The 18,299-nt window shown below is 38.5% G+C and overlaps 1 protein-coding gene across 3 annotated transcripts; it reads right to left on the bottom strand.

Moving 5' to 3' along the window:
- Window positions 1–1,425: 1,425 nt before the first annotated feature.
- cep126 (centrosomal protein 126) lies at window positions 1,426–16,517 on the bottom strand. 3 transcript variants are annotated; one of them, XM_047390888.1, is made up of 11 exons: window positions 16,206–16,517; window positions 15,836–15,976; window positions 13,654–13,799; window positions 13,455–13,563; window positions 10,230–10,365; window positions 5,146–7,078; window positions 3,242–3,360; window positions 2,830–2,887; window positions 1,824–2,018; window positions 1,657–1,721; window positions 1,426–1,563 (listed from the first exon to the last, which is right to left on the bottom strand). In XM_047390888.1, the coding sequence occupies exons 1-11, from the start codon at window positions 16,238–16,240 to the stop codon at window positions 1,486–1,488; spliced, it is 3,015 nt and encodes a 1,004-aa protein (XP_047246844.1). In that variant the 5' UTR covers window positions 16,241–16,517; the 3' UTR covers window positions 1,426–1,485. The 3 variants fall into 3 exon arrangements, with proteins under 3 accessions (XP_047246844.1, XP_047246845.1, XP_047246846.1); XM_047390889.1 differs by having other exon boundaries at window positions 15,857–15,976; XM_047390890.1 differs by lacking the exons at window positions 2,830–2,887; window positions 3,242–3,360.
- Window positions 16,518–18,299: the final 1,782 nt, after the last annotated feature.

Raw genomic sequence — 18,299 nt, 5'->3', positions numbered from 1 at the left:
AGGGTGTTGGGCTAGCTAGAAGTCAGAACCTTAATGGAGCAGCCCAACCAACTTCAGGTCAAACCTGTTACAGAATACATGAAACCCTCAGTAGATCCTGTTTAGTTTTAGTGTTTGAACAGATTAGTTCTGTATGCCTTCATTTACATCTAGATTACCCAGTTAAAATTAGGGCAAATCATGTGGCCAGATTTATTGCTATTGTTCTCTACTTTTAAATACAGTGTATTTTGATCAAATGTATAAAATGTAATACCAAATATTGCCACTACAACAAAGTGTTAAATGTCAGTACTTATCCGGCATGCCTATATTAGTATATTTTTGTATCAACAAGTTTATTCTCTTTAATTATATATTACATCAATGTCATTCTCTGATAAAAAAAAAAAAACTGCAAATCTAACTGATATTGATCTCTTTGAACACAACTTGTCAAAACATTCCTGCTGCAGGCATCATTATACAGTGGACCAAAGAGGATAATAGAGAGCCTTTTTATGACTGTTCTGTTTTGGTTTAAGATAAAAAAAGGGGAGTGTGAATGACTGTATATGGCAACAAGACAACGCTGTCACATTGTTATTTATAGTTCCTTCTCGGATCACTCAAAGCAGCTCATGTTAAACCAGGAAAAGAAATGCTGCAGCGCTATAGAAAAGAACTTCCTAACACGTCTTGGAGCAAGTCCTAGCAGGTTCACTAAGGGGCAAAACGAGACACGCTTCTGAAGGAGGGGCAGCTACCCCACATCAGTAATCCCTACAGCTTCTTCCCCCCTGATGCACCCATTGTTGAGCGAGGAGGGCAGAGAAGCTGGTAATTAAAAACCAAGGAAATCCACTACCCCACAAGCAAAATGAAGTAAATACAGTGCTGTCTTTTGATGCCGGTTTAATTTAAAGGCATTAATTAATATAACGAGACTTAAAAGTAAAGTTCAGCGAGGTCTGAAAAAAGAAGACTCTTCTTGCTGAGCCAGTAAGTCTGTGAAAGCACATTCAATTATTCTGTAGTCATAAAACAAAGACAAACACACCTTTATCACTGCGATGCTTTATTTAAACACCGTTTCCAGGGCTCAGTCAATTTATTGACTGCCCTATAAATGGTAAAGGAAGTGATAATATTGCCAGACTTAACCTAGTCAGTTAACAATGTGTTGACAACAAAGGTTTATTGAATTTGCTGTCAGCTGGGTCAACGAACACTGTTTCTATCAAATTATACTTTTAAACACAAGAGCTTTGGGAAATACATAAAATGCAGTTTGTTGTGTGTATGTTTAGAAAGTAATGCATGGTGTTTGCAAGGTATAAGTGCATATTGTTTTTGGATTATAGAAATGCGTCAATATCATATTCATAGGCATTTACTTTCATTCCCTTTCTTCTTTGAGAAACTCTATAGGCACATTTGGTAAAATACGTTTTCAGTAATAAAACGTTTTATGTAAGAACTGGTGAGACTGAAGAATAAAACATGTTACATTTTCTTCTGGTAATGAAGCTGGATTGCAGATCCTCGGTGCTTGTGATTATTTGAAATTTTTGCTTCTTTGGTCTGAAAACAGAGCAACAAGGTAAGAAACAAACACTTCGAATAAACTCAATTTTGATGCTGAGCCATAGAAAAACATTCTTTAAATATACTTACAAAGGGTGTACCAGTAATTAAATTACCCTTATTGTCATCTCTGCCCCCCGGATGCTCTTTCAAACCTACGAATATATTAGGAGAGTAAGTTCATGAGATGTATGCCGATATCAAAATTCACTCAAACAACTGAAGTCTCCTGCATATAGCCTCCACAAATGGCTTACAGTACAGCTGGCGGTTGAGTCTCTCCAGAGACAGCATGATTTTCCTCTCTTCTAGAGAAAGGGTGGTGAGGCCCTCCTGCACTCTTTCATGGCTCTGTGGTTGGGCTCTCTCCATGATGGCCACAATCTGATTCTGTTTAACAAAGCCTTCAGGATGCACTTCAGCCATCTGTAACTGGGCTGCACTCTCAAACCCTGGAAGCCAATGGGCAACAGTTATATTGATTGACGCATATATTTTTTAGCTACAGCGCTGTGAAAAAGTATTCATAGCCTTTTAACTTTTTCACATTTTGTACCAATAAAATCAGAAGCCAACAATTATTTTATTGTGCTTTTATTTGAAACAAACTTAATTAACCAAATTGTGAGCTGAGGAAAAATGATATATAGTTTCTAAAATTTTCAACAAATAAATATCTGAAAAATGTGGCATGTGCATGAAATTCATTTAATACCCAGAAATTGCTTTCAGAAGTCACCTAAAAGGGTAAGTAAATCAAGAGACAGGTCAGGGAGAAAGCCGCTGAGAAGTTTTAAGTAGGGCTTTGTTTGAACTTCTCATGACCATCATCCACAAGAAGAAAGAGCATAGCACAACTACCAACCTATCAAGACATGACTGCCCACCTAAGCAAAGAGGCCAGACAGAGAGAGACATAATCAAAGAAGCAGCCAAGAGGCCCATGGTAACTCTGGAGGAGCTGCAGAAATTAACAGCTCATTTGAGAGAATCTGTCAAACTTTATAAATCTGGTCTTTACTGAAGTGTGGCAGGAACAAAGCAGTTTGTCAGAGAAAGCAATAGATAAATGATAAATGTCTTGACAGAGTAGCATTAGCTGTAATTCTGAAGCTTTTTTGGATTTCATTTGGGTATGTAGTCAATAACATAGTGCTCTTATGGAATATTTATCCTGATTGAGGAATAACATACCATTATTTTAAGAGAGCAATTAAAGCTGAAAGTCCTTTGAAAAAAATCTGAAAATACAGAATGCAGTACCTTCGTTTGGAGAGACTGTGTTGCAAGTTCTTGGACCTGGTCTGATTACCTCAGTGTTCTGGGTTGTAGGCCACAAAAAACAAGATAAATTTGTTTTACTTCATCTATGTTTCAGATAGGCTTTACATTGTGATTATATAGCTTCGATAACACTGTCAAACCTTTAGGTTCTAGGGATCAACACAGGAATTAAAACAGCAAGTACAGGTCTATGCTTATCTTTCATAAAAATCAAGATCAGCAGGTATATCTGTCTGTGACTATCATGAAATGTCTGTTAATTTAATTTAGACAATGGATGGCATTGAAGCAACAAGCAAAACAAGTTTAAACTTTCCAACTGACTCATATTTTATAATTATGCTCACTTTCACTCCCCAGAGGGCATCTGTGGACCTGTGCAATGATTTACCTGAGAACTCTGAAGAAGTCTTCTGCTTCCTGAGCCAAGAGGTTGTGTGCTCTGCTCAGTACAGGGTTTTCTGCAGACTTTCATGCTGTCCAGGGTTTGCTTTGTAAGGACAGGTTTAGCTAAAACAAGATATTTCACAGATATCACCATGGATTTACTCATGCTGCAAACCTTACTTCTAAAAATGTTATTGGCGCCTTTATTTCACATAGACAGAGGCAAATGAAATATCTTTCAGTTTAAATGTAACTAAATAAATAAATTAAACATCTGCAATGTGCTCAATAAAGAGACAAAATAAAAGAAGAATACATCAGAATTTTAGATTTTCTTAGTAAGGATGAGTTTCTAGCATGTTGCACGTAACTCTTAGACATGTCCCCCTCTTGTCTGTTGTTGTGGGCAAAAGGTGCAAAACCAGCATCTTTGATAATACAGGAGTATATCAATTCCCATAGAAAAGTTTAGTTGCATATGTATGAAAGTTACATTGATGCTGGGGCATATATATTCTCAAGAGACCACCTGTAAAGTATGTGTGTTTTCTTGGAACACTTTTTGGTTCTGCATGATTTAAACATTCTTTGTGAGTCTTTTGACTACATGCTTCTTCTTTGGCTGAATAAGTACCTACATATGGCATAATATCGTGAAGAAATGGAAGACCAGAGTTTAAATAAAGTTCCTCAGACTATTCGTGGTTTTGTGAAGTCTATTGTGTAGAAAGACAAATGGCTGACACAAACTTAGATGAACATTGTCCTGCAGAAGTACATTAGTGAACAATAAGCATCGTGAAGACCATGGAAAACATCAGCCAACTCTGGGATTCAGCTGTGGAGAGGCTTAACGCAGGGTTAGATTATAAAGATATCCCAAACTTTGAACATCTTACTGATTGCTGAATTATCCAAAAATGAAAAGGGTTTGGCCCTAATGCAAGCCTACAAAGATATGTGCATCTACCATAACTGACAGGTCAGATAAGGAGAGCTTAATCAGTGAAGCAGCCAAGAAGGTCATGGTAATTTTGGAGGAGCTGCATAGAACCAACTCCACTGAAAGAATCTGTTGATAGTACAACTAGGCGTGAACTCCACAAATCTTGGCTTTATGGAAAGTGGTGGAAAGAAAAGGAGTAAAAGGAGGCCACAAAAAGTCCAACCTAATGTTTACCACAAGCCACTTGGAAACACAGGAAATGCGTGGAAAACAATGTTCTTGTCAGATGAAACAAAAAGTGAGCCCCTTGGATTAGATGCAAAATGCTATGTGTTGTAAAAAACTAACACTGGACAAAAACCTGAAAACACAAGCCCCACTATAAAACATGGCGGTAGCAGCGTCATGTTTTTTTTCTTCAGCAGGAACAAGAAAGCTGGTCAGAGGTTATAAGATGCATATAGCTAAATGGTCAATCAGGGAATAAATCCTGTTAGAAGCTGCAAGAGACCTGAGATTCATTAGGCAGGACAAGAACTCCATCATAGATCAAAGCATATTCGTGTGATAGAATGACCCAGTCAAAATCTAGGCCGACAGTAAATCCTATTAAGAATTTGACTGAGCTTGAAGAAGAATGGGGAAAAATTTCAGTCTTTAGATGCTCAAAGCTGGTACTGACACACCCAAAGGACATGCAGCTCTAAATGCAGTGAAGGATGGTTCTACAAAGTATTGACTCAGGGAGACTGAATACACTATTCATGTCAGTAAAAACTATGGATCATTTTCCTTTCACTTTACAAATATTTACCACTTTGTGTTGGTCTATCAAATATAATCCTCAAAAAATAATGGCTGTAACATAATGCGAAAAAGTCAAATGGTATAAATACCTTTGCAAGGCACTTTATAAATAGCATTTAGCAGTGTGAGTGGCTGCCAGTGAAAATACACATTACCATCCTTTGTGTTTAGGGCACTGCGGACTCCATGCCAGAGCTGTGAAATCTCCTCGTCTGTGGGGGTGCTGTGCAGACAGAGGCCTTTCTTATTCATCATACCTCTTCCTCTATTGTTGATGTCGTCAGTCCCCTGATGTCCTGAACTGGGTTTGCCCTTTGCGTTGGGGTTTAGGAATGGGCAGGCTGGGCAGGGATATGAATGTGGTGTTATTGTGTACATAACAGTAGAGTCTGCTGTGACTGGATGATGCTTGTTAGGTGAGAATATCTCCATTGAGTTGTTCTTGCACAGAGCCTCCGCTGTAACGAAGGCCTGTTTATAGCTGAAGGTGGTGTGGTTTGTGCCAGATGGAGTCGTGCTGATGCAAGATGTATTTTCTTCCAGTGGCTCTGTCCGAGGAGGTGGGCGGGGCACTATGATCTTCCCCTGGGTTTGAGCAATCTGACTCACCTCGGTGGCAGATTGAGGTCGTATGACAGTGCCCTTTCTTGTCCGTGAGGAAACAGGACCCCCACCAGCTCTGACACTACGATTCCTCTGAGGGGCCCTTGGCCCACCGGTCCTAGCGCTGGTACGCAGCACCTTGACCCCGTCTACTTGCTCCTGGGGCAAGTTGACTTGAACCCCAACATCTGTCCATGCTCCTTTTGTAAAGTGATAACCAGCAGAGTCTGCAGGGGTCATTTTGGGTCCAGACTTTGAAGAACTCGATTCCATAGTAATACTTGGATGGTGGTCCTTTGAGTTGTTTGTTGGGTGAGACAGACTGTAAGGCATGTCTTTATTCTGTTTCATTGTGTTTTGCTCTTTAGCCTCCTTTTCTGGACGGACTTCATCAAACCAACGAAGCTTCTTTTTTATGGTGTTATTGACCACCTTATCCTTTGTTTTTGCTCTTGTCAATTCAATACTGTCTCTTATCGTTAACGCTACATGCTTTGCCAAAACTAAATGTCCCGAGTCATACAAATAGGAATCTTCTGAAGTATATGTGGACTGTTTTTTGAGGATTCCTTTAAGAAATCTGACGTCACATACTGAATGAGAAGAGGCCACTGACAAAGGTACTCTTTTATCTTCTTCTTTTGGACAGTTAAATTTATCTGACTTTGACTGAATATTAGATAAGCTTTCATGTGATAGCGATACTGCATTTATGGGCTTCTCTGTTTTGTACATTAGGTTTGAGACTTTATTGAGATTATTTATGGAAGCACAGGTTTCTTTTTCAGATGACAGGTGGAAGTTTTTTTTCTCTGTATGGAAAAGGACTATATCATTTAAGTGATTTTTGGCTGTGCTTTTTTTCAACTGTGTCTCAAATAAAATGCCATTTTCAGTAGAAAAAGGAACGTATTGAGTGGAAGGATAGTTTATCTGACTGCCATCATGGACCATCTGAGATCTAAAATCCAACAAAGCCTTTTCTCCAGGATATAAAGCTTCCACTTCAGTATCAACAGTACCACCTTCATTTGTTACCAGAAGGTTGTGACTGTTTATCAAGCACTTTACCTCAAAGTGCTTTGAGTCTCCATTAATAGGTGTCAAAAGAGTTAACAAGTCACAATCCTTAAGAGGGAGGGGATTGTGAGTGAGGTCTATTTTAGGTGTTTGCTTTTCAGGTGTGAAAGTTTTAGAAACAACCACGTCATTATTAGTACACTTAGAATCTTCTTGTTTTTCTTTCTTGCATTCATTAATTTTTCCAAGCTGGGCTGGATTTTGATCAAGAAGCATCATTGCTGAGACTGAAGTTGGGTCTGATGTTGGAGTTAAATCGTATCGCTTTCTCTGGTTCTCGATGTCGAGAGAAAATGATGAGTAGGAACTCTGGGAACGTAATGTGCTTTGGTTTGAGTCCTCATTCTCCAAGCTGTCCTTACTTGATAGGCTTTCAGAAACACAGGAATCAGACAGCTGGCTTCCCTGAAATATGGAGGCATAAAGGACACAATGACTGAAGTAAAAAATCATTCATAATTTTACTAATATTTTTAGGTGGAAACCAAAGCTAGGATAATTTTAGAAGGAAAAGCAGTGAGAGGAGTGACCCTGACATCTTACTAAGTTAATGGTTTGATAATGTGCAACCCCAGAGAAGATACTAATGATTTTTCCCTAACCAAATAAAGTACATTCAGATCAGAGCAACAGACTCTAGTGACAGGCATCAGTGATGCTGGAATTTTTTTTTTTATTGATGGTTAAAACGAGTGAAACCCAAACTAGTTCTCTCTAATAATAAATATTTCAGCATTAATTAAAAAATTTATTCAATGAACATTCTGATCAAGCCACTCTAATCAACTTTCTTGTGTCTCATTCATTCAGGTTTCTTAAAAAAACTGCCCTTCAAAAACAGAGTGAGACCAATTCATATACATGTCTTTTTCTACATCATAAACCATAACTAAGCATTACTTAAAGGTTGTTGGCTTCCAAGAATACTGAACAATGGTCAAAATGCTGCCCCCTAGGAGTTATATAAGGCACTACAGAACACATTTAAATGAACATTTTTAAACTACATTTCAACTTTCTGACATTTTATCACGACAAAACCACAAGTATTTTTTTTAGGATTTTATGTGATAGACCAAAAAAACTAACAAAATAATTGTAAATAGGATGAAAAATGATACATGTTTTTTAAAAACGTTTTTTTTAACAAACATCTGAAAAGTGTGCTGTGCATGTACATTTATATTCACCTACTTTTACTCCAAAAAAACATAAACAAAATCCAGTTTAACCAATAACTTTCAGAAATCACCTAACCAGAGTCATCTCAGTTTAAATACAGCTGTTCTGTGAAAGGGGCTACAAGGAGGAACTGTGGTTTGCACTTATGCCTTGCAGCAAGAGGCTTGTATTGCCCTATGATGGAAGGCCACCTGCCCAGGGTGTATCCTGCCCTCGCCCAATTACCTCTGGAGATCCTGACCCTTGGTAGATAACACTAGTGAACTGACATTATGATGAAGACCAAGGAACACCGCAGTCATGTCAGTTAGACGTTTAAAGAAGAGTTTGGTTATAAAACAATATTCCAGGCATTGAACATCTTATGGTGCATTGTTCAATTCATCAATGTAAAATGAAAAGAGTTTGGTTCAACTGCATATCCTACCAAGACATTGTACTCCACTTAACTGAAATGCTGGGCAGGTAGAGCAATAATCAGAGAGGCCACCAGGAGGTTTATCTTTACTCTGGAGGAGCTGCAGACCCAGAGCTCAGGTGAATCAGTTGACAGGACAACTACTCCACAAATCCAGCCTTTATTGAGGAGTGGCGAAAAAAGTTGTTGTTGATAGAAAGCCATTAGAAGTCCTGTTGAAAGTTTGCTACAAGCCATGTAAGGGACACAGCAACCATGGGAAAGAAGGTGCCTGGTCAGATAAGACCAAAATTGAACTTTGCAGCCTAAATACAGAACACTATGTATGGCAGAAAATCTATACTGTACATTAACTTAAACGCACCATTCTGAATGCAAAACATGGTGGTGAAGCATCATGCTGTGGGGATCCTTTTCTTTATTAAGGGCAAGGAAACTGGTTGGAGTTTATGAGAAGACTGAGCGATGAAGCTAAATAAAAGGCAATTCAGGAAGAAAACCTTTAAAACTGGGGTTGTTGTTCAGTTTTCACTAAGACATAAACAACAGCCAGAACTACAATAGGATAGTTGCTATCTAAAGATATTTGTGCATTAGGATTGTCCAGTCAAAGTCTAAACCCAAATGAAATTGATAATTTGTGGTAAGAGTTAACAATTAATGTTCCCTTAGACTCAACATTCAATCAGTGACTGAACTCGAGACTGAAATTGAGCTGTTCGGCAAAGAACAATAAGAGAAATGTTTGCAAATATCCAAACACATTCCCTAAGAGTTGGAGCTGCAATTACAGGAAAAGGTGATCACAAATTCTTGAATCAGGCAGGCTGTATACTAATGCAAGTCAGACGTTTGTTGTTTTTATTTGTAAATCATTTTGAAAACCTTGCAGAATTTTGCTACCACTTTGCAATATTGCACTCTTATCTGTTGGTCTATCACTTTAAATCCTAATAAAATGCATTAAGGATTGTGGTTCTTTTGTGACAAAATATGAAACAGTTTACAGTAGAATTAATACCTTTGCAGGGAACAGTAAATTTTGCTGTTCCCCATAAGTTGAAGGTTTTTGGGATCCAAAAAGTGTGTTAATAATACAAAACTGTGTACAAGTGCTCCCCCTAGTGCTGATGCAAAAATACTTTATTAATCGAAAAAGGCAAATTAACAACATTTAATATCTCTTCTTAATAAATAACTTAATATATAGATATATATAGATATATATCTATATATATCTATATATATATTTTTTGTGGCACTAGAAGCCTTTATTTTTCAACACTAGGTAGACAGAAAAGAGGAGGAGACATTCGGCAAAGGTCACCGAGTCCGGGAGTCGAACCTGGGACAGCCGCATCAAGGACTATAGCTTCTGCACATGGTCGCCTGCTTAAACCCTACTCCACCAGCGCCACGCCCATAGTAAAATAATTTTAATTGAATTGAAGAAAATATATTCTATTACGGTCAAACATTATTTATTTTGTGGTTAAATGATATGAGATTGTAACTATCATGGGAAGGCACATTGTAAACAACTAATTAGATTGACATTGTATTTATAGGTTGAAACTGACAAATATGACAATTTGAACAATTTTGCTGACTGAGAACAGATAAAAAATAAATTTCATTAAACTTGAATTGTTCCGAATGAAAACATTTAAGAGAGGAGGATTTTTGTTGCCTCCCCATTCACGTCCTTTCTTTAACAACTGTTGGCAGCCTGGCTTTAATATAAGCACATTTAAAATAACTCTGCTGACATGCAGAGTAAGCAAATTCAAGTGGAATAAAATACTAGAAAGCATCAGTTAACAAATCTTTTGGCCCATCAGTAAAGTGGAAACATGTCACATATTTAAACATAGCACGGAAAAGTTGACCCCAGTAGGCAAAGTAATACAGCTCTGTAAGCTCGTCTAAGCTGTTGAAATGGAATAACATAAATACCTCTGGACTGTGATCCTGCAGCCCATCCTCTATCGTGCGCTGCTCCTGAAGCAGTTTAGCGTAGGCCTCCACAGCAGAGAGTGCTTGGTGATGAGAGGATTTAGAACCTGTAGGAGGCTTCCTAGACAGAGGGCAACTTTTTCAAACAGACAAGACAGAAAATAAAAATGTAATATTACTCCTTCAGCTGGTATAACAAGCAACAAAAATCTCAAAACCCAGCAAAAGGCCACAACCTGAAACTAACCAAATAGTTAGGAGCATCCCAATGGAAAGCTGAGACAGTGAGTAGTTGTAATTTCCCTGAATTTCCCTGCCAGAAAATACGTGTTGTAGTTTTTAAAAGATGCTACTTTGTCTTCAAATGGACAAATTATTGCTCAACATTAAGGAAGAAATACCGCAAGGGAGAGTGATGGCTTTGTTTAGATAGGGTTCTATTTGCAAAAGCTCAGTTATGGTTGAGGCTCAGTTATGGTTGAGGTGCAAACACACCCTCCATTTCTGCTACCTGTATGGCCCCCTCTCTTTCCAATGGTTAGGGTCAATCTGACAGAGAGAGGTATCCCAATCGTTGTGGTTTTTAGTATAACAATGGCCATCAGTGGGCTCTAGATGGACAAACTGTCTACTTTTAAGGCTAGGCTTAAAACTTTCCTTTTTGATAAAGCTTATAGTTAGAGTAGCTTAGGTTATCCTGAGCTATCTCTGTAGTTATGCTGCTATAGGCTTAGGCTGCTGGAGGACATAACGACCACTTTCACCCTCTTTGCTACATTCTCACACTACTCTCCAATTTTGCATTATTTGCTGTTATTTCAGCTTTTAACTTTATGTTCTCCCTCTTTTCTCTTCCTAGAAGCTACACCTGGCCTGACTCTGTGTCTGCCTGTGACACCTTTCTGGAGAGGGGCATCGTCCAAACTTCTGCTGGCAACAACTTAATGCTCACCCTCTACCGATGATCCACATAGCCCTGTCTTTCAGTGTTTAACCCTTTCTCTCTCCTAGACATTGCAGTTGACTGAGCTTTTACTGTAACAAACTCTATGTGCTCTCTTTCAGACTCTAACCTTGAAAACTGGCTCAGAGTTTATCTGTTCTTTCTTTCTAGATGAAACGACTAAAGGAGCTACATCCATTAACATTTACTTTTCCTTCCCATAGAAAGTACTCCTGGATCAGTGCTTCTGTGTTCTCTTTGTGTCTCTGCTCTGTTCTCTCAAACCCCCTGTCGGTCGTGGCAGATGGCCGCTCACACTGAGTCTGGTTCTGCTGGAGGTTTCTTCCTGTTAAAAGGGAGTTTTTCCTCTCCACTGTCGCTACATGCATGCTCAGTATGAGGGATTGCTGCAAAGTCAATGCCAGTGACTGTCCACTGTCTCTACATGCTCATCCAGGAGGAGGGAATGCTACAAATCTCTAACTCGATGCAATCTGCTGGGTTTCCTTAGATAGAAAACCTTTTTATCCAATTTGAATAAATAACTGAATCTGACTGCACTGTTTGATAACTAGGATTAATTGGAATGTATGTACCTGACTTTTGTGAAGTGCCTTGAGATGACATGTGTTGTGAATTGGCGCTATATAAATAAACTGAATTGAACTGAACTGAATTGAAAAGAGCAAAACTGAATTCTGATGCAATGGACAAAGATCCTAGAGCCTGATTATTCATGTTTTCCTCATTGCAGAGTGATGATGGCAGATAAAGCGATGCACCATGCAACATACCTAATATAATGCCAGAAACTGTGCTTTGTTGCAAGTGGGACGATAGTGAACAACAAAACTTTTCCTTAGTGCACATTTTTTCTTCAATGATGACACAGATTTATGTTCACTAGCCACTTTAGTAGGTATACCTTCCTGCTGCCAATTTAGAAATTATTTTACCTTCAGAATTGCCTTAATTTCTTGCGGCATGGATTTATCAAAGTGTTGGAAACACTACTCAGATATTTTGGTGTCTGTCAAAAGGGTATTGTCCTGCAGTTGCTGCAGATTTGTCAGCCAAACATGCAAATCCCTTGCCTCATCCCAATGTTGCTCTGATAGTTCTGTTCGGAAGTTGAGATCTGGTGACCGTGGATGCAAGTGGAGCAGAGTAAACCCATTATCATATTCAAGAAACCACTGAGATTAATAAAGCTTTGTCACATGCTGCATCACTCTGCTGGAAGTACAACGGATGGATGGTAACAATTCTCATATATTCTGTGATGACAATACTCATTTGGTTCTAAGGTGTCCAAACTGTGCCAAGAAAATATCCTGCACACCGTTATTTCTCCACCACCAGACTGACCTGTTTATACAAGGCGGCATGAATTCATGCTTTCACCTTGTTAATGCCAAGCTGCGACTCTCTGGATGTTGCAGCAGATATTGAGACTCATCCAACTCATCCCAATCAGACGATCTGGAATTGTTCAATTTTGGTAACCTTGTGTGAGTTGTAACCTCAATTTTCTATCCTTAGCTAAAGTGCCTGTTGTAGCATCGGAAGACCATGCAGAAGACCGCAGAAGACCATCGGCTTCAAAGTTCAACACACTTTGGTTGTAACAAGTGGATATTTGAGCTCAGACCAATCTGTCCATCCTCCTCCATCATCAACAAAGCATCACTACTCACTGGATATTTTCTCTTTTTATTACCATGCTCTATAAACCATAAAGACGGTTTTCCCAGCAGATCATTCAGACCAGCCCATCTGGCACCAACAACCATGCCACGTTAAAAGTCACTTAAATCTCTTTTTCTTCTCCTTCTGGAACTTCAGCCAGTTGTCTTCACGATGTCTACATGCCTAAAATACACTGAGTTCATGCCATGTGATTGGCTGATTAAATTGTGTTAACAAGCAATTGACCAGGTGTACCTAATAAAGTGGCCAGTGTTTTCCAAGACAGAAATCCCAGGATTCTTTAGGCTGAAACTGTCTCTTACTGAGCACTGCAGAACTTCACTGAGAATGGTTAAGATTAGCTAGAGAAACCTTTAAGACTTCTTCTTGACATTCTTGACACTTGTCAAAAAATATTTCGGTGGAAGATGTTTGATTTATTAAATCCTAAACCAAATATTAGACTAATATCACGTTCCTTGAGTAAACAGCATGTATTACAAATCAAAATATTGGTGACAGTAGAAAATGTTATTCAATAGCTATATTGAATAACATTTATTGTGTAAGAAATTTACAGTCAGCCTTTTTACCTGCGAGTGTTCGTGGTTGACAGAACAGAGGGGTTCTGGGTATAACAACTCAACGAGCCTTGGATTTGACTAAGTGCGTCTTCAATATTTGTGGCATTTTTTCTGGCAGCTTTACCATAAAAGAAAGCAACAATGTAAAATGTAGTTTGTCAATGAATTGTCTCTTAGTTGTAAGATGCGTGTAAAACACGACACTAACTTTGCCTGTATCTCTCCGAAGGAGGTAGATGGGCTCTCTGAAAGCGCTGGGTTGCATCCTGTACTTGCTGTCTACGCTGTTGAAGGATGTTCTCTCTTAGGCGCTGCTCTTGAATGTCCCACTGCTTCCGACGTTCATCCAAAGCCCTGAGCCATAAAAACAGTAGTAGAGCATCCATGTGAGGCACTTTCTAGCATGTTAAATGCATCGCAGAGATATTTTAGATGCAGAAATCTCATTCTGTTCCTTCAGTTATGTTTCATGATAGTCTTTAATACATTACAACAGCTCATTGTAGCACTGGCTTAGGAAGTCAAACATAAAAACAACTGAATATTAAATTAATGTAAACTGAAGCAATATGCAATAAGCAGCTAAGAACCTCTGAAAAAATAGTTTAAGATAGTAAATATGTATACTTATTTATTTTAGACATACAGTGCATTGCAGAGTTTTCATTTTCTTTGAACTTTTGCACAATTAGCCATGTTACAATCGTATACTCTAACATCCCTTTTCCATGGGCTCCACTTTGGCTGGCTTTTCCAGCTTGGTACTGGCTTTCTTGGTACCTGCTCATCAGCAGGTCCCATCGGACTGAGCAAAGCCCACATGTGACAGCCGTACATCAACATGAGAAAGCGCTCGCCGAGATAGCGAAGAGATTGACAAGCCACAGATTTTACTGCACACCACAGTGCCGGGAAAGGCGAAGAAAACTCAAGAGAGACAACAAAAATATTAAGGTCCAAAATGGCCGGAGCGGGTCAAACTGAATGTGTGGAGGTGTGGCTTCCAGCCATAACTCCAGCCGTCAGTGTGTCAATGGAAGACGTTTTCGTGTGGAGTAGAGCGAGATCAAGCGGAGTGGAGCTGTGCGGTGCTGGAACCATGAATGGAAAAGAGGCATAATTCATGTTATTGTGTTTTTATGTCGTAGACCAGGAAAAAGATAAATGTGTTTTTTTTTACAAAAAAACGCTGAGAGTGCCACTTGTTTGTATTCAGCCCACTTTCCTCTGATACCCTAAATGAAATCCAGTGAAATCACTTGCCATCAGAAATCATCCTGATGTGTGTAATTTAATCGGAATTCAGTTGTTCTGTGAAAGCCTCAGAGATACTGTTGCTGAACAAACAGCAACATGACCACCAAGAAACACACCAGATAGGTCAGCAATCGAGTTGTGGAGAGGTTTAAGGTAGAGTTAAGTAAAGAAACAAAATCCTAAGCTTTAAATATCTCACAGAACATTGATTAATTCATCTATAAAATAAAATTGAGTGGTTCAGTGGGAAGAGTAGTCGTCTTGGATTTTGAAAGTTATGGGTTTGACTCCAGCTTCCTCTTGGCACATGTTGATGTGCCCCTGGGCAAGGCACTTAGGCTCAAATTCCCTACTGCTCTGGGTATCCGTGTATGAATGTGTGGGATTGGGTGAATGTTGCTCTAGCGTAAAGAGCTTTGAGTGGTCGGTATGACTGGAAAGGTGCTACATAAGTTCAGCCCATTTACAATTTACCCTCTATCAAAAATGGAAAGAGTTTGGTACAATTGTCAGTTCACAAAGACATGGCTGTCCATTTAAATTGACAGTCTGGGCAAGTCGAGTATTAATCAGGGAAGCAACCAAGAGGCCCATGGTAACTGAACAGGATGTAGATAAAGACAGCCCAGGTGGGATAATCTGTTGAGGAATAAAAAAAAGGTAACAGAAAAAAAAGAATTCTGCATTTTCCATATCTCCTACAAATATTTGTCATACCTCATGAAGATACGTTCTTTAGAGTAACACGATCTCAGAAAGAAAGAACAAAAGAAGATGCGTTTTTTTCCCCATTATAACCCAAACAATTTTGCTTTTTGATTTAAAAACAGAGCCTCATACATTGAGCTCTTGCTGATAGGGAAACACATTTTAGGGCATTACAATGTCAGGGATTTAGACTCATGTGGGAATGACCTTTCCAGCTTCAGCCCTCAGACATGTGACTGCGCTAACTGTAAAGCTGGCACGCCTCCTTTCAGATCTTGCACTAATGAGTGATAGGTTATGTTGCGCAACAGTGACATCTTCCAAGGTGAGAGACGGGTCCATAGGTCCAGTAACCTGAGTCTAACCGGGTTTGGGTTGCGACCTGCAAACATCTTGTCAGAGCAAGCAAGAAGAATAAGGCTTACAAAGCAAAGATGTAAACTGACTTTCTGCGTCGATTGGTTTCCAGCAAAAATTGGCGAGCTCGGGCTTTGCTTAACTTCTGCTGCTGAGCCAAATGTTGCCTCTCATTTTCGAGATTTCCGTCAGATCCCAGCCCGGAATTTCTAGACGTACAATGCTAAGGAGAAAAGCGTTATAAGAAGAGTGTAATACCTTTGACTTGAGAACACCATGAATAATCTCATCAATTAAACAGACTTTAATTAAACAAATTAATAAAACCCTCATAAACTAATTTCAAGCTTCACGACAGCATGTTCTCAGATTTCAGGATCTGAAACACAGACTTCCCTGTATCTACAAGACTAATAAAAACAAATCATTTTAGGATACAAGAGGTAGGAGAAGTGTCCTTGTAGAGCGTGCATCCTCCCAATATCTGGTTTTTAATGAACAAGACAGGTCCAGGTCCAACTCTGAGCCGCTGCCTGTTTTCACTACGTCACGTCGTTAAATGTTAATTCAGTCATCCGTTTTCAGTGTACAATATTCAAATCTAAGTAGTGACATGTTTTCCCATAAAGACCGCAGGAGTCTCTGGGTTTCGTTTAAAACTACAGGGAAAAGTCATTTGATGGAGAAAGGTACGAGTTTCCGCTTCTGCTCTGTGTACAGTCCCTCCATGATAGCAACCTCAGACGCAGTTCCATGACAACGACGACAACACTGTCGTGCTGCCTTCACTTACACCAAAAACTGTCGGAATTACATAAAAAGAAGACAAAATACCGTTTAACATTCTGGAAACAAGCAGGTGCTTACTCATAATCACATAAAAACAAGAAATGCTTAAAAGATAAAACCACATATACGTGGCAATTTTTACTATTGAATTTGGAAATAATACGTTTCGACCAGACGTAAAGAACACATTTATGAAAATAGTCCAATTCTGAAGGCACCTTTTAACATTTGACAATCGGGTTAATTAAAGGAATATTTTCCTTATTTTTAGGGAACAAATTCGAGAAACTAGGAGGCGCGAAGGGAGAGGTAATATAGCCATAACATAACATAACATAACATAACATAACATAACATAACATAACATAACATAACATAACATAACATAACATAACATAACATAACATAACATAACATAACATTTCTTACATTATTGTGAATCTTGTGTTTCCATTAGCTGTATGCCATTATAATCCAATTTGAAATATATACGTAAATGCTTGAAATAGTTATATTTATAGATTGTGTAAACAATCTATATAACATATACATGTCAGCGTTTGAATTGGATTATTAAATTAAATATACTTTTTAACTATTTTAAATATTTATAATATAATTTGGATGAACCTATATATTATATATTTTGTCTTGTAGCAGCAAACTCCTGAAAAACAATAGCTTTTGGTTTTTGGTGTGTCTACCTCAGATTTTAAGTGGCCCTCATTTGGTCACACCTTAACAAACACTTTCTTGGGTCACCAGTGTGTGTAAGTGATTTTAAACAGTCTACAAAAAAAGGCTAACATATAATGTATATTTAACACAGAGAGATGACAGATCAATCTCAAAACAATGACAGATCCTAGTCAGTAATAGTATATCTGGTGAATGAGTGGAATAATGAATTGAATAGTGTTCGTGCTTACTTGTAGACCCCTTTCGAAAAGCTACAAGTACTTTCAACCAGCCTATATATAAACTCATTTCAGACGGTGTGAGCTGATTATTTTCCTTGCTTAGGATGAAAGCTTATGTGTGTTGGTAACCTTTTACCTTTTATTTTTGATTGCATCATAAGTTAAGAGGATTTGAGAAAATCCGCTTTTTCATTTGTTTGCTGTCCTCAGAACAAGGGGTAACATTTTAGGACATTGCGCTGTCTGTATTCACAGTGTTGAAAACACACACTGAGACAGACTCCTATCTAAAACCAAAGGTGGATGGATTCTGTCTATTTAAATGTGTGCCTTAATCTAAGACAAATGCATGGTTTTACTTCAGTTTTGCCAGAATCTGCTTTTACTTTATAAAAACCTACCATACTATCTTGCTTTCTAAAAGCTTGAAGAGGCATTTATTGAAAATAAAATAAAAGAAATAATCCTGATTAAGGACACACCTTTAAATCAGCTTGAAACCAGCACACTAGGTTCACAAACACAAGCACTATGAGAACCATAGGTGGTAGGCACACTGTGACAGTGTGTCAGTCTGACAGCTGGTACTGAAGCAAATATGAGGCGGCTCCTGCTGGAGGTCCAGCTGGCCATGTTTGGATACACTTTTGCTTCTATATGATTTAATATATAAATGATGTAAAGGTTATTTGGTGGAACAGTCTATTCTGAGGTGAGTGGAACATCTTGTTGGATTATTTCAAGTTAATTCTTCGTTTTCCTCTTATTACTATAAAACAATCTGATTGCCGAGCACAATATTAAATTTTATATCAAATCCAAC

This window comes from Girardinichthys multiradiatus, chromosome 18, assembly GCF_021462225.1.
Source record: "Girardinichthys multiradiatus isolate DD_20200921_A chromosome 18, DD_fGirMul_XY1, whole genome shotgun sequence".
NCBI classification, from domain to species: domain Eukaryota; kingdom Metazoa; phylum Chordata; class Actinopteri; order Cyprinodontiformes; family Goodeidae; genus Girardinichthys; species Girardinichthys multiradiatus.
This window is presented reverse-complemented; position numbering and strand designations above follow the sequence as displayed.

Excerpts from the sequence above, each read along its gene's own strand:
- cep126 (XM_047390888.1), bottom strand. The coding sequence starts at position 16,240 with ATGCACGCTCTACAAGGACACTTCTCCTACCTCTT. Across the intron at positions 13,800-15,835 it reads TCAGTTTACATCTTTGCTTT|GGCTTTGGATGAACGTCGGA; the intron begins GTAAGCCTTATT and ends TTTATGGCTCAG. Across the intron at positions 10,366-13,454 it reads TCAACCACGAACACTCGCAG|TTGCCCTCTGTCTAGGAAGC; the intron begins GTAAAAAGGCTG and ends TGTTTGAAAAAG.